Genomic DNA, 15,535 nt, shown 5'->3' on the forward strand with positions numbered 1-15,535 from the left:
ACTGTCTTCAGTACTGTAATTAATTCAGTAATATTTTTCTTTTTTTCTTTTGACGCAGGGTTCCTGGGTGGGGCCAGGAAAACTCTGAAGCTGTCTGAAAACAATACAGACCCAAAAGGTCAGACTTTTAAAAAAGTACTCAGGAAAAAAGTTGAAGGCCGTTAGAGGAGAACTGTATTTGGCGGGCACGTTGACTTCAGCAGAGGGGAGCCCCGTCTGCGTTCGCTCAGGGGATGCGCCCGCCGGCGCCTCCTGCGGCCAAACGGACCACCGTGCTCCAAGGAGAAAAAGCCGGTCCCCCGGGAAGGAGCCCCAAGCTTCCCTTGAATTTCCACGCAACCCGCCCAGACACGTCCGGCCTGAAGGAGCAGAGTCCAAAGAGCGTCAGACCCTCCGGGCGGGGTGGCGGAACGCGCAACGCTGGGAGCGGGGAGCCGGGAGCAGGCACTTAGGTCGGCGTCGTCTGAGCGCTAGGATCTCCCGTCCGCGGGGCGCAAGCCCTCACCCTGCCCGGCCAGCCCCTCCCGGGTCCGAGGGTGCGACACCCCCGCTTCCGCGGCGCCCCACCCCTCCTCCGCACGCCTCCCCTTTAAGCGCGAGGCGCAGTTGGATTTGTGTCGGCCAAGGCGAGGCGCGACTCCCCTTTATGCCGGAGACGGCGGCGGCTCTGACAGCCGCGGCAGCCCGGCGAGCAGAGCAGGAGGCCAGGCCTCGGGCCGCCGGCTGCAGTCACCGCAGCGAGGCCGGGAGAAGCGCGGCGCGCGCCGCCGCGGGGGCGGAGGAGTGGGCGGGCCCGGCCGAGCTGGGGGCGGGGGAAGGCGGGGAGCCGGGTCGCCAGCGCTCGGGTCCGCCTCTGACTGCGGCGCGGCGGGGCGATGTGTGATTACCATGGCGAGGAGTCTCTGTCCGGGGGCCTGGCTAAGGAAACCCTGTTACCTCCAGGTAGGCCGGCGGCGAGCCCGGCGCGCGCCCTCTCGCTGCGCGGGACTCGCCCGCCTCCCTCCTCCCTCCCTGGGTCCCGCGCCCGCCCGAACCCCGCTGCCCCCTGCCGTCCGGCACCTGGCGGCGCGCCCTCCCCCGCCGCCCGGGCGCCGCAGCCCCAGCCGCTGTCCCGCCGCCCCCCGCATGTCGGCCGGCCCGGGCTCGCCCTCGCGCCCCTCGCATCCCGAGAGCCCCGGGACGTGACCCGGGTGCGACCCTACGCCCCTCGCGTTCGGGGCTCCGCAGTCTGGGCTCGGGACGTGCCGCCGTCTTCTCCCTGGTCCGGTGCTCTCTTCCCCCCTCCGTGGTGGGCCCCTCAGGGAGGCTGTTCTCGACTCTGTCCTGAGTCTTCAGTAGGTGGTAGGAAAGGTGGTGTGTCATTCCTCCATATTTTAGAAAATTATGGTAATTTGTCACGTCAGTGTTTTCCCCAAACCCTGGAGAAGCGGCATGTGCCTCGGGCTGAACGCCTTGGTTCGGTCTCTCCGTCACACCCGTGATTTAAATGGGAGGTAGGGCTCGGAAGCCCAAGCGAGGCGGATGGATGTTTGCGTTTTAAAAGGAAGGGGACAGTGTCTTGGCCGATCTCAGATACCCCAACAATGCAACCGTAATTCTCAGTCATGTCATGTGTACTGTTGGCGTGTTAATTTTTCATGATTTCCCGTTCCACCCTCTGCTCCGCTGCCAGTCTGTGTCTTCGAACCCTACTACTGTCTTCATGTACTATTGGTCACCAGGGGGACCTAGTAGACACCGTGAGTAGCTGAGCGCAAATCCATCACCCCAGTGGAAAAACAACTACAAATCAATGCCTCTCGTGGGTCTGCTGTGGCCTCTGCATTCAGAGGACAGTATTCCTTTACCGCTTACCTTAAAAGGCTTAAAGCTATTGATAGATTATTTTGGGATGGGAATTCGTGCTCAGCTGGTGCTTTTATCAATTATTTTAAAAGTTGAGAAGAAACCGTCATGGGGCAAGTAAGTCTCACATTTTTGTTTGGAAATTGCATGTGTGAATCATTACTCTGCAATGAGTGATGTACTGCAAGTTGGAAGCATGATTGACAGCCCATGATATGAAGAGTATAGGAGTAAAACGGAACGTTCTGAGTCTTTGTAGCAGCTCCACCAGTAGTAACTGTGCCTTGAGTAACAGTAGAGCAACCCCGTCTAGAATTCAACCCAGGCCAGCTACCTCTTTGTAACCCTTTATGTAAGAGGAAAAAAAAAAAAAAACCTTTCCAGACTCTATGCTCAAAATAAGTTTATTGAGATATTTTAAATGTTTTTTCTTAACTGAAACTGTCTAGCTATTTATTTATTTATTTTTTCGATTTCGTGGCAGACTTTTAGACTTTGACTCATTTGGTTCTCAGTGTTCTCCACAGGTGTGGTTCTGACAGTTTTTTTGGCACCATAGTACAAGAGCTTTCAGATTGGCTGAGTTAAGATTAGTTTTACAAATAGTTATGCTTCTGTTAATGGGAAACATTTGGTATTTCTGCCTTCCTGAATGTGTGCATCATTATCTATTACCAAATTAAGGTAAACTCAGGTTTTAAGCATTTCAAAAGGATTTGGGGGCATAGTGGTATTTTAGTAGGCTATTTCTATATAAAATAATGATTAAGTAGAAACCTTTATTGATTATAGTATTATATTTGAGATAAATAAATTTAAAACTTGGGAACCTGGTACGCTGGTGTTTTAAACATTGTCTTGGCATTAGTATTTATTCTCTTTATGAATTTCTTTATGAATTTTCTTGTTAGTTGTCCCTCACCATACTGTTTCAATTTAACCAGCTTTTACAAAAAGGCCTTCAAATTATTCGTGTCATGCCTTCTTCTGTTCTCTATTGCCTAAATGCCTCACCTTATGTTTTTAATACTTCCTCTACCATTAGGTGCTTCAACCTTGAAATTGTTTTGGGTGAAGTCAAAATAAAATATTTTCATCTAAGACTGTTATACAGCTAGCTACTCAGTTTCTCAGCCACTGAAAGTTGAATTAACATATACAGTACTCCTATTTTTATATTTTTATTGTTTTCTTTTTCTTGAGAATAAAACCATGTTCCTTTGGGAACAGCATGAGGCATGAGGACAGAGCTGAGTTTTGTTCATTTGTGCATCTGGTTCATTATGCCCTTGAAAAAATTTCACAACTTTTCAGTTCCATAGTTTCCATATCGTGAAGTGGAGAGTGTAGTTCTTAGCTGAGTAATCACATGAATGTAGTGAGGATTAACTAGATGAAGTTAAATCTATTTTGTGACACCTTTACTACATTTTTTAATAGAGAAGCATATGAACTTAAATGGTAAATACATATAGGTAAATATGTTAAATTCCTTCAACCAAAGGTCCCTGACTTTCTACCATCCCCCTTTTTATTTATTGAGTATTTATTGATCTGAGGGCATGATATGACTTAATTTTATTGACTCCATTATTTACTTAATAAATATTTGTTGATGCCTCTCACATGCCAGAAACTCTGTGAGGTGGTAGGGATTCTACAGGAGCTAAACAGAACACCTTTGTGGTTCTCATGCAGCTTAAAGTCTAGTCAGGGAGACAAACATTAATCAAATAATCTTAGAAATATATAGTGACATGAGGTATCACCTCACACCGGTCAGAATGGCCATCATCAAAAAATCCACAAACAATAAATGCTGGAGGGGGTGTGGAGAAAAGGGAACCCTCTTTCAGTGTTGGTGAGAATGTAAATTGATACAGCCACTATGGAGAACAGTATGAAAGTTCCTTAAAAAACTAATAATAGAACTACCACATGACCCAGCAACCCCACTACTGGGCATATACCCAGAGAAAACCATAATTCAAAAAGAGTCATGTACCAAAATGTTCATTGCAGCACTATTTAAATAGCTAGGACATGGAAACAACCTAAATGCCCATCAACAGAGGAATGGATAAAGAAGATGTGGCACATATATACAATGGAATATTACTCAGCCATAACAAGGAACAAAATTGGGTCATTTGTAGAGACATGGATGGACCTAGAGACTGTCATACAGAGTGAAGTAAGTCAGAAAGACAAATATCGTATTTTAACACATATATGTGGAATCTAGAAAAATGGTATAGATGGCCTTATTTGCAAAGCAGAAATAGAGACACAGACGTAGAGAACAAATGTCTGGATACCAAGGGGGAAGGGGGTGGGGTGGGAGGAATTGGGAGACAGGGATGACACATACACACTATTGATACTACGTATAAAATAGACAACTGAGCGGAACATACTGTATAGCACAGGGATCTCTACTTAATGCACTGTGGTGTCCTAAATGGGAGGGAAACACAAAAGGGAGGGGATATATGTATATGTATGGCTGGTTCCTTTTGCTGTGCAGTAGAAGTTAACACAACATTGTAAAGCAACTAGACGCCAATAAAAATTAATTTAGGGCTCCCCTGGTGGCGCAGTGGTTAAGAATCTGCCTGCCAATGCTGGGGACACGGGTTCGAGCCCTGGTCTGGGAAGATCCCACATGCCGCGGAACAACTAAGCCCGTGCGTCGTCACAACTACTGAGCCGGCGCTCTAGAGCCCGCAAACCACAGCTAGTGAGCCCGTGTGCCAAACTAGGGAAGCCCGCACGCCTAGAGCCCGTGCTCCACAACAAGAGAAGCCACTGCAATGAGAAGCCTGCGCACCTCAACAAAGAGTAGCCCCCGTTCACTGCAACTAGAGAAAGCCCATGTGCAGCAACGAAGACCCAACACAGCCAAAAATAAATAAATAAAATAAATAAATTTAAAAAAAATTTAACTTAAAAAAGAAATATATAGTGACAACAGTAAGTGCTATGAAGGAAAAGTGAAGGAACAAAAGACTGCGTGACAGGAACAGAACAGTTTCTCTCTTTTTAAAAGTATTTTACTATGGAAATTTTTATACATACATAAAGCAGAAAAGAATAATGAACTCTCATGTACCTTATCACTTGCCCTCAACAATTATCAGTATTTTGTTTCATCTCCCCTCCCCCATGTCCTCTTTCCAACTAAAGTATTTTGAAGCAAATTTCAGGTATCACATCATTTCATCCAAATACCTCAGTATGAATTTCTAACAGATAAGGATATCTTTAGACATAATACCATTATCACGCCTAACAAAATTAATAACAGTTCCTTATTTTCTCTCACTCTCCTCCTAGATATGCATTACCCTGAGAGGACTGACTAAATTCAATTTGCCATGGGGTGGGTTTACTATGATTTGAGAGGGTCTCTTGGTAAAAACAAAACAAAAAACTCTCCGCTTATCAGCTTGTTCCTACCGGAAGTTCTTTGCAGGGAAACGAATTCTCATTTCAGGTTTTGGGAGAATGTCTTAGAAAATGTCTGGTTTAATTAACATTTTCATGTAAATGTAATATTTTAATTTAAAGTGAGGCTGTAATTAGTCAACAGATATAAAGGTTCTTGTTTTGTTTGGAACTAGGGGGAGGGGTGAAGAGTACCGAAGGAATTGAATGTCAAAGATAGGGGGAAGAGATGAAGGGCCCAGCAAGAAGAGAGGGAAGTTGCAGACACCAGCTTTGTATACTTGCCGTTTTGCTGTTCATCTTCAAGTGGGTGGAGTCAAAAAAGTAGTTTTGTCCTGAGGTGTTCGGGCCTTAGGGCTTGCAAGTTCCTCTTCCTACTGCAATTTACAGGGAAAAAATGTAAACAATTAACTTAATTATAAAGGAGCTTCGTTCTCAGTATTTCTTTAATCCAGATATCACTGTGGTGATTGATAATGTTTCTAGAAACCGTAGTATTACGCAATTATGATAAGTTTTCAGCTGTAATATGGCTTAAATAGGCATTTATGGACTAATGTGGGGACCTAAGTACTTTTTGTAGTTTTGTTTATATAGCAAAAGAGATTCTACTGCTTGTGAAGAAAAGAACTGATGTGGTGTGTCCATGTAGTAGAATGTTATTCAACAATAAAGAAGAATGAAGAATTGATAAGTGCTATAACATGGATGAACCTTGAAAACACTGTATGAAAGAAGCCACTCACAAAAGATCACATATTCTATGGTTCCATTTATATGAAGTGTCCAGAAAAGGCAGATCTATAAAGACAGAAAATAGATTAGTTGTTGCCTAGGGCTGGGAGGGTTGGGGGGAAATGGATATGAAATTTCTTTTTGTGGTAATGGAAGTGTTCTAAAATTGATGCTTTGTACAACTCTGTGAATATACTAAGAACCATTGAATTGTGTACTTTAAATGAATAAACTGTATGGTTGTGAATTATATCTCAATAAAGCTGTAAAAAAAAAAAGAAAGAAAAGAAACTGAGTTTATCCCATTCATGTGGTCCTTCTCTCTGCCTCTTGTTGTAGATTCCACCAATGCCAGCTTTTTGGTGCAGGGAGTACCTCATCCAGAGGACTGGTGCAGGCACACTGTTTGCCTTTGTGGCCTCTCTGTGAGCCAGGAGGGATTGTGATAGCCCACAAGCATTTACCTGAGCAACAGGCAGCTCATGGCCAGGCAGTATTCTCAGAGCACACTAACCTGCGGTTGTCCTTCCTAGCTATTTTGTTGAAAACTTAACCTGGGAAATAGTACTTCCTGGACTAGCTAAATGTTGTGGCACATTGAACGGAGTAGAATCCTGCCTCTGAGAACAGAATCTGTAGGTGTGTTAACCAGTTTGGACCATTTTTAGGCAGTGTTTTTCTTCCACACATCATTGTGATGATACTCCTTGTGGCCTGCATGGTGACCCAGAATGACACCTGCGTTTGTCTGTTTTTAGCATCGTGTTTTCTACAAATTAGGAATCACTTGGTTTAGCGTTTACTCAGTCTGAGTGGGACTGATAACACAGCAGCCCTATAATTCATTGGTTTTACTTTTTAATACCTTCTTCCTTCTCACTATCATTAAGTCCTGGAAGAATGAAAGTTAAGACAATTTAAGCTAATTCTCTATACTTAGATTAGACACATTTTCCATTCCAGTTATTCTGCCTGCATGCCCTGTTACATATAAAAAGCTGGTGCAACTCTAATGGAATTTGAAGTCTGAGATACTTGGGTACTTCTGAAGATTTTTCAAGTCCTTTAAATCGCAAAAGTTTTAGATTTCTTAAGGCATCCTCTTAAAAATGACTAACAGTTTCAATATGTGTTCAGTAGGGCTGTCATGAATGGATGGATAGATGGCATGTTCTAATCAGGGTGTTGGCACTTGTTTTAACATTTTTGATACTTGCCTGGCTCTTTGACTTACATTAGTACTAGTCTTCAAATATGACTACTGTAGATAGTTTGGTTATTACTTCATGTGGATATTTTGCAGGATTTAGTGCCAGATAGGGTTACTGATACGGATTAGCTGGTAATAGTGATAATGTTGACAAATATGGTAGTAAGACTAATACGGCTTTTTGCTCATTTTCAGCTCACAGGATTATTCTAAATCTAAGGATAGTAAGAACAAGTAGTTGTTTCCTATTCTCCAAAGGGAGAAGGACTATAGGTAGCATGGTTTAATAATATAGCTTTATTATACCTGCTGTTCAGAGTTACACTTTTGCCTTTGCCTGAAACTATATCTCCAGAATGATGATTAGCTTTCTGAGACTTGTGAATACACAGGGAGCATCTGTATCCCATAATGTGTCTTAAATTCAAGCATAGAATTATAATGCAGCCTTTTGATATTACCATAAGTTGCTTTTCTACCCCTGTTAGAAACTCAAAGAAATGGTGAATTCTCAGGCAGACTTCATCCTCACACACTTTCAGGCTGTAGCATATAGTAAAAAAGTTTCTTCATTGTCATCTTCCCAGTGCCTCAGTTTTTCATCTTAATGTTGTTTTGTATTCTTTATAGAAGTTTTCTTTTTTTAGAGGTTTTCATTTTAATGTTTTCATTTTTTGAAGTTACTTTGAAAAACAATACTATACTATTCTGTTAAATACCATCTTTTTACATTGAAAAGATAAATGTCTCACATTCTTAACGTATCTATTTCTAGACATTCAAATATTTTGTGAATAATCTTCCTTTAAAACCCTTTAATCTAGAAAGTATATGAGTTTAGAAAACCCAGGATACTATAAAATGAACATGTTTTAAAAACCCAAAATATTAGTGGATGAATTTTTCTTTAGAAATAGTAGGGGATTTTTTTGATGACTATTTAATGAAATTAAATAATTATCTTTTTAGGTATGATCATGATGTTGTGGGTATGTTTTTTTTTCCTTTGTTTTGTTTTTTATTGTGGCCAAAACACACAGTATAAAGTTTACCATCTTAACCATTTTTAAGTGTACAGTATAGGACTGTTAACATATGTGCATTTTTGGCAACAGATCTGTAGAACTTTTTCATCTTGCAGAACTGAAACTGTACCCATTGCACAACAACTCCTCATTTTCCCCTCCTCACCAGCCTGGTGACCACATTCTATTATACTTTCTGTTTCCATGTGTTTGACTTCTTTAGATAACTCATGTAAGTAGAATCATGCAGTATCTTTTTTTAAATTTTATTATTGTTTATTTTATTTATTTTTGGCTGCGTTGGGTCTTTGTTGCTGTGTGCAGGCTTTCTCTAGTTGCAGTGAGCGGGGGCTACTCTTCGTTGCGGTGCGCGGGCTTCTCACTGCGGTGGCTTCTCTTGTTGCAGAGCGTGGGCTCTAGGCACCAGGCTTCAGGAGTTATGGCTTGCGGCCTCTAGAGCTCAGGTTCAGTAGTTGTGGCGCACGGGCTTAGCTGCTCCGCGGCATGTAGGATCTTCCCGGACCAGGGCTTGAACCCCTGTCCCCTGCATTGGCAGGCAGATTCTTAACCACTGCACCACCAGGGAAGCCCCAGAATCATGCAGTATTTGGTTTTTTTTGTGACTGGCTTATTTTACTTAGCATAATATCCTCAAGATTCATCCATCTTGTAGTGTATGACAGATTTCTTTCTTTTTAAAGGTGGACTAATATTCCACTGTATGTGTATACCATTTATCAGTCGATGGACATTTAGGTTGCTTCCACCTCTTGGCTATTATGAATAATGCTGCAGTGAACATGGGAGTTCTAGTATCTCTTTGAGATCCTGCTTTCAATTATTTTGTGTATATACCCCAGAAGAGGGATTGCCACATTATAGGGTACTTCTATTTTTAATTTTTTGAGGAACCTCTGTACTGTTTTCCACAGTGGCTATATCATTTTATATTCCCATCAACAGTGCACAAGGGCTTCAGTTTTTCCACATCCTTGTCAGCACTTGTTATTTTCTGTTTTTTGGGTTTTTGTTTGTTTAGTGGCCATCCTAATGAGTGTGAGGTAATATCTCGTGGTTTGGATTTGCATTTCCCTGATGATTAGTGATGTTGAGCATCTTTTCGTGTGCTTGTTTAGCCATTTTCATGTCTTCTTTAGAAAAAGTTTCTTCTTGATTTATTGTTTCAAAATGATGTTTATTCAACAGGGTTATGGGTTATTGTAAACAGAACTCCCTTTTCTTTCCTAAGAAGGAGAAAGAGGAAGAGGGAGAGATATTTAAATACATTTAGAGAAAGTGAGAAAGCAAACAAATGTAGGACAATGTTAGCAATTGATTAATATAGGCATACAGCATAAGGGTATTAATTGCACTATTCCTCTAAATTTTCTGTAGATTTAAACATTTTCAAAATAAAAGGTTGGGAGAAAATAAATTAGGCTGGACTTCATAATAACTGAGTCTGACTAGAAATGAATGAACTCTGTCCAAAGTTACATTAAGGGTTAAGAAAATGAGATTTGATAGAGCATGTTTGAAGTCAGGGATTAAAGAAAGCATTGTTAGTTTCCCAGTGGTCCTATAACAAATTGCCACAGATTTAGCAGCTTAAAACAACACACATTTATTTGTACCCGTATCTCACACTTCTGAAGGTTAGAAATCCCAGGACGGTATGGCCCAGCTGGTTCTCTGCTCCAGGTTTCACAGGTTGAAAATCAAGGCATCGGTAGGGTTGAGTTTCTTTCTGGAACTCTGGGAATGAATTGATTTCCAGGCTCTTTCAGATTGCTTTCAGAATTCAGTTCCATGCTGTAGTAGGACTGAAGGCTCCATTTCCTTGCTGGCTGTTGGCTGGGGGTTGTTCTCAGCTTCTAGAGGCTGCCTCCATTTCTGGGTTCGTGGCTTCTTTTCTCCATCGTCAAAGCCAGTAACAGTGGATGGAGTCCTTCGAATGTTTCCAGTGTCTCTGACTTCTGCCTCAGCCCTTTTCTACCTTTCTCTGCCTCATCTCTCTGACTCCTTCCTCTTCTGCTTTTAAGGGTTCATATGATTACATTGGGTCCACCTGCATAATCCAAGATAACATCTCTATTTTAAGTCTCTTCACAGCAGCATCTAGATTAGTGTTTGATTAAATAACCAGGGAGTGGGAATGTTGGGAGACAGCTTTGGAATTCTGTCTACCCCAGAAAGAATACAACTGAAAATTCTGACAGTTTAAAAAAATCAATCATTTCCTAAAATATTTTGTTTTTTCCCCCATTACTATTAGGTTTTAAGATATTGCCAAAGAAGAGATTTTATAAGAGAGTTATCATTGTATTTATCATTCCAGCAGTTACTATGAGAGGAATCTTGCATACTTATTAAAGGAAGGAAAGTACAAATAAATAGCTGCTGAACAACCACATGTGGTGATACTTGTTTTTACAATAGATACTGTTCTTGAATCTTTTGTATCCTTGTACAAACTGAAGTAAAAGTGGAAAAGTATCACTTTATGAACTCTAAGAAAATGTTCTTTAAAATGTAACCTATTTCTTTCTGTTTATTACTGTAATTAATACTGTTGTTCTTTACCCCTTAAAGAAGACAATGCTTGGTTTTGTTTTAATGTGCCAGCTTATAAGATTTTTCAGTCACACCTGATCCAGTAGAACTAAATTCATATCCAGTGAAGGCAGAGCCTGTTTTATTACTCTGGTCTTGTCCTTTATCCTAAGCATATAGTACTCAGGATGTGCAAAATGATATAGTACAGTACATATATTCAAAAATATTCTGTAATGACTCTGAGATATTGAACTCCAATAGCTCACGCTAAGCACACACTGCTGTCTCTTTCACATTCTTACTCTTTACTGTTACCACCAGCACCATCGTATCATCCTTCCTCATCATTGTCATTATAATTGAGGCTCTTGCCACCCCCATTTCTTCCAATCTGCCAACCTCCTCTGGCTTCCCTCTTTTCCCTATTCAGTCAGGATCACATGTTCTGTCATTTCAGCTGCTCTTCTTTGGTCACTCACTACTTCTTTGCTCCTCTGACCTTCCTTTATTCTTATTCTATCCTTTATTCCACTTTCCTTTCAATCTCATCTTCCTTTGCCCCCTGCTTTCCTCAGGACTCCAAGCTTCTCTACTTCTCACTTTGTAGTCTCCTTGGGTAATTGCATCTCTTCACGTGGCTTCCACTACAACCCAAATACTAATGGGTCTCAACTCTGTATCACCAGCCCAAACCTCCCCACCCAGAACTTCAGATTTGCATCTAGCTGCTTATTTGATATCTACGTCTAGATAGCACTTTGTATTCAACGTGTCCAAAGCTAAAGTCCTGCCCCCAAATTGCTTCTTTCCCTATTTCAGTTAGTGATACTCTCCAGTTACTCAAGAGATAAATATACCCAAGTTCTTCTAGACTCTCCCTCTTTCCTTACCCTCATGTTTAATCCCTTAGCAATTCCACTAGTGCATCTCCTAAATAACTTTTGATTGCATCATCTTTAAAAAAAAAAATACAGTGTTATCAACTATAGTCACCATGTTTTACATTAGATCCTCAGACCTTATTCATTGTGCAGCTGTAAGGTTTTACTGGCCTTTTATTGGCCTCTCCCTGTTTTCCCCACCTCCCAGCCTCTGGTAGCCATTTTTCTACTCTCTAAGACTTTGACTTTTTAAAAAATTTTTAGATTCTGCATATAAATGATATACCATGTAGTATTTTTCTTTCTGTCTGGCTTATTTCACTTAGCATAATGCCTTCAAGGTCCATCTATTTTGTTGCAAATGGTAGTATTTCCTTCTTTCTCATGGCTGTATGTATACATGTATACATGTATGTATACATGGTGAATGTATATGCCACATTTTCTTTATCCATTCATCTTCCAGTGGACACTTTGGACTCTTAGGTTGTTTCCATGTCTTGGCTATTGTGAATAATGCTGCAGTGACCATAGGAATGCAGCTATCTCTTTGAGATCCTATTTTCACTTCCTTTGGTTATATACCCGGAAGTAGGAATGCTGGATCATATGGTAGTTCTATTTTTTATTCTTTGCAGAATCTCCATACTGTTTTCCATAGTGGCTGAACCAACTTACATTCCCATCAGTAGTGCACTAGGGTTCCCTTTTCTCCACATCCTGGCCAACATAGTTGTCTCTTGTCTTTTTGATATAGCCATTCTAACAGGTGTGAAGTGATAGCTCATTGTGATTTTGATTTGCATTTCTCTGATGATTAGTGATAGTGAGCACCTTTTCATGTAGCTATTGGCCGTTTGTCTCCTGCTGGTACTGTGATTCTCTCCTTTTGTCTCATGAGGCCCACTGTAATAGCCTCCAGAAAGCCCTTCCTCATTTACCCCTTTCAGACCCACCCTCCACATTACTTCCAGAGCAGTCTTTCCCAAACGCCAATCTGATCTAATCTCCCTCCCTACCAGTGAAATCCTTCAGTGGCTTACCATTGCCTTCAGTAGACTAAGCAGAGTTCTGAGCATGGCTCTTTGTTTCTGGTCCCTTCCTATCTTGCTGTTTCATTCCTGCCACTACCATCTCATGCACTGTTTGCTCTAGCAATTCTGAAAAACTTCCAGTTTCCCAACACACTGTGCTTCTCTCTCACATGTCAACCTCTCTACCCCACCATTTCCTCTTTGCCCTAGAATGCCCTTCCCCCATTTCCCTGCATCCCTCTTTACCTGGTTTATTCTCAGTTTTCTACTTGTCCTTTAGGTTTCAACTCAGAGAGGAAGTGACCTTTCAGCAATTCCTCCCTAACATCCCACATGGTATTAGTGTACCTCTTTTGTGCCCCACACTGTGGGTACATGATATCTGGCACACACTTCTCTTACAGCAATTATGATATTGAATTGTCATCAGTGATTTTCATATCTTTCTTCTGAGCCCCAGACTGTGATCTCCCTGACAGCCAAGATGTCAGTTTCCTCTCTTTATCCCCTATGCCTAGCCCAAAGCAGATGTTCAATAAATGTTTGTTGAAGGACTGAATCCAGACATAGAGTTTTATGGAGTTGATCAGATTAACTAATTACTTATATGAAAGAAAATGTGTATGCAATAAGTAAAATAGTATAGGTGAGCTTATGATGCAAATCATAAGTCTCCCCTTCCACTTCTCCTTACCCCCAGCTTTGCTCCCGAAAGGTAGCCTCTTTGAATCACTTATCTTTTTGGATTTCCCGGTGGCTAAACCTCTAACTTCTAGAGCTGTGTGTCTAAAGGGAACTGCACACACCCTGGGAGGTGCATATGATGCTGAATTTGGGTACTGGAAGAAATTATTTGAAATTGTATTTATTCTCATATACTTTTTATATCTTAAAATGTTTTTGTCAGAATAGCTGATGATTTTTTGTTTTTGGTTCATTATTATAATAAGCATTCCCCCCCCACAATAAAAATTTCCCCCCCACAATAAAAAGAATTCAAAATTATTCTTATATACTTTTAATTTCTATTACTGTGTGAGTCACAGTATACAAATAATAGGTTAATATAATCATAATTTTATATAGAGTATAAATAAGTAAATATACAAATGTTAGGGATTTGTGCTCTAAAATATTTTCCCTGAGAGGATTGTACAATAAAAAATGATTTGGGGCTGCTGCTCTAAACAATAGACTTTCACCTCTGTTTCTTGATTTATCAACTTTAGCTATATCTATTGACTTTCTACTTTTAAGGAGTATTTAGCTTGCTTACACTACGGTCATCTCATTCTCTTCCAGTGTTTGTTTTAAATTTTACTTCTTCTGTTGCTTAACTTAGTAACTTCAGATAATAACAACTCTTTCTAATTTCATCCACTTTTGTCAGTCTGTCTACTCCTCCCTTTTTAAGAAGGGACATTAGAACATGTTCTGTTTTTCATCTGGTTTTCCCAGTTTCTGTCAGCAACACTTTTTTTTTTTTTTTTTGGCTGTGTTGGGTCTTCATTGCTGCGTGCAGGTTTTCTCTAGTTGCAGAGAGCGGGGGCCACTTTTCATTGCAATGCGTGGGCTTCTCATGGAGGTGGCTTCTCTTATTGCGGAGCACAGGCTCTAGGTGTGCGGGCTTCCATAGTTGTGGCACGTGGGCTCAGTAGATGTGGCTCGCGGGCTCTAGAGCGCAGGCTCAGTAGTTGTGGCGCACGGGCTTAGTTGCTCCGCAGCATGTGGGATCTTCCCGGAGCAGGGATCAAACCTGTGTCGCCTGCATTGGCAGGTGGATTCTTAACCACTGCGCCACCAGGGAAGTCCAGCAACACTTTTACATTGTCAAAGTTGATAACTTTTATATTTTGTCCTGTGACAATAACCAAATCTCCAAATAAGTTGACTCTAAAAGATGAAAACTATAAACAGTATTATATTATTATGACTTGTTAATTCTTCCATAAAGGAAAAATCTCCCTTGTAAACCTGAGATCCATTGACTGCAGCATAAAGTTATTTTCTCCTTGTCAGGAAAGTGGGTAGAATTACTGGGACAAATGCCTTTTGTTATTAAGCAAATTACTCCAAGGATTTGTCCCTTTCCAGAAGCTAAACCATATTTTTGCCGATAGGGAAGAGAACATGTGATATTTGCACATTCTCTATAGAAAGTTTCTTTTTGCTTAGAAATCATGCTTGCTTGCCTTTTAATATTCCTACTAAAGAATCATAATTTAAAGCCTAGCCTTTGGGATCTGTAGTGAAGTAACAGAGTTATGATTTGAGATCACTCTGAGCCACAGTTTCTCCCCTGAGCAGTCAATATACTGTCTTCTATGGAATGGTTACCTGGTTATGCTCAGCTCTAGGAAGCAGACATTTATTATGTTATCTGCCCCTCAAATCCAAGTGAACTGAGCTAGTTTTGGAGTCCTAGACCATTTGAATAATGAAAACAACTTTCATCTTCGAGGAAGGCACTGCAGGTAGGAACTGGCTATCATTTGATGCCACAATTATAGAAAATAAAATGAGAGTAAAGCAGTTTTGGCCAGTCTTTCTCTTAGGGTCCTGAAATTTACATCTTGAGACCAACCACATCAAAGTTAATTCTGGCCTAAGATGAAGGGCCTCTCTATTTTTAGTACCCCCTAAAATATCATTCTATATTTAGTGCAGAGCCAATTTGTGTGCTGGGATTACATTTTCTCCAGGGCCGGGGTCATGACCCCTTGGCTCTCAAGACTGTAAGATCAATAACAACTACATCCCCTTTTCTCATATTCCAGTTCCTTATAATTAGGATATGTAAGT

General features: G+C 41.1%; 1 protein-coding gene across 1 annotated transcript in view; it reads left to right on the forward strand.

Annotated features, from left to right (window-relative positions):
* The first annotated feature begins 803 nt into the window (after positions 1-803).
* The window catches only part of DIPK1A (divergent protein kinase domain 1A), a 126,069-nt gene continuing 111,337 nt past the window's right edge, over positions 804-15,535 (forward strand). Inside the window, exon 1 of the mRNA XM_082385752.1 lies at positions 804-942. Within this exon, the coding sequence (XP_082241878.1) occupies positions 889-942 (54 nt within the window). The 5' untranslated portion in view covers positions 804-888. The remainder of the gene's footprint in view (positions 943-15,535) is intronic.

This window comes from Balaenoptera borealis (assembly GCF_965194805.1).
Source record: "Balaenoptera borealis genome assembly, chromosome: 1".
Lineage (NCBI taxonomy): Eukaryota > Metazoa > Chordata > Mammalia > Artiodactyla > Balaenopteridae > Balaenoptera > Balaenoptera borealis.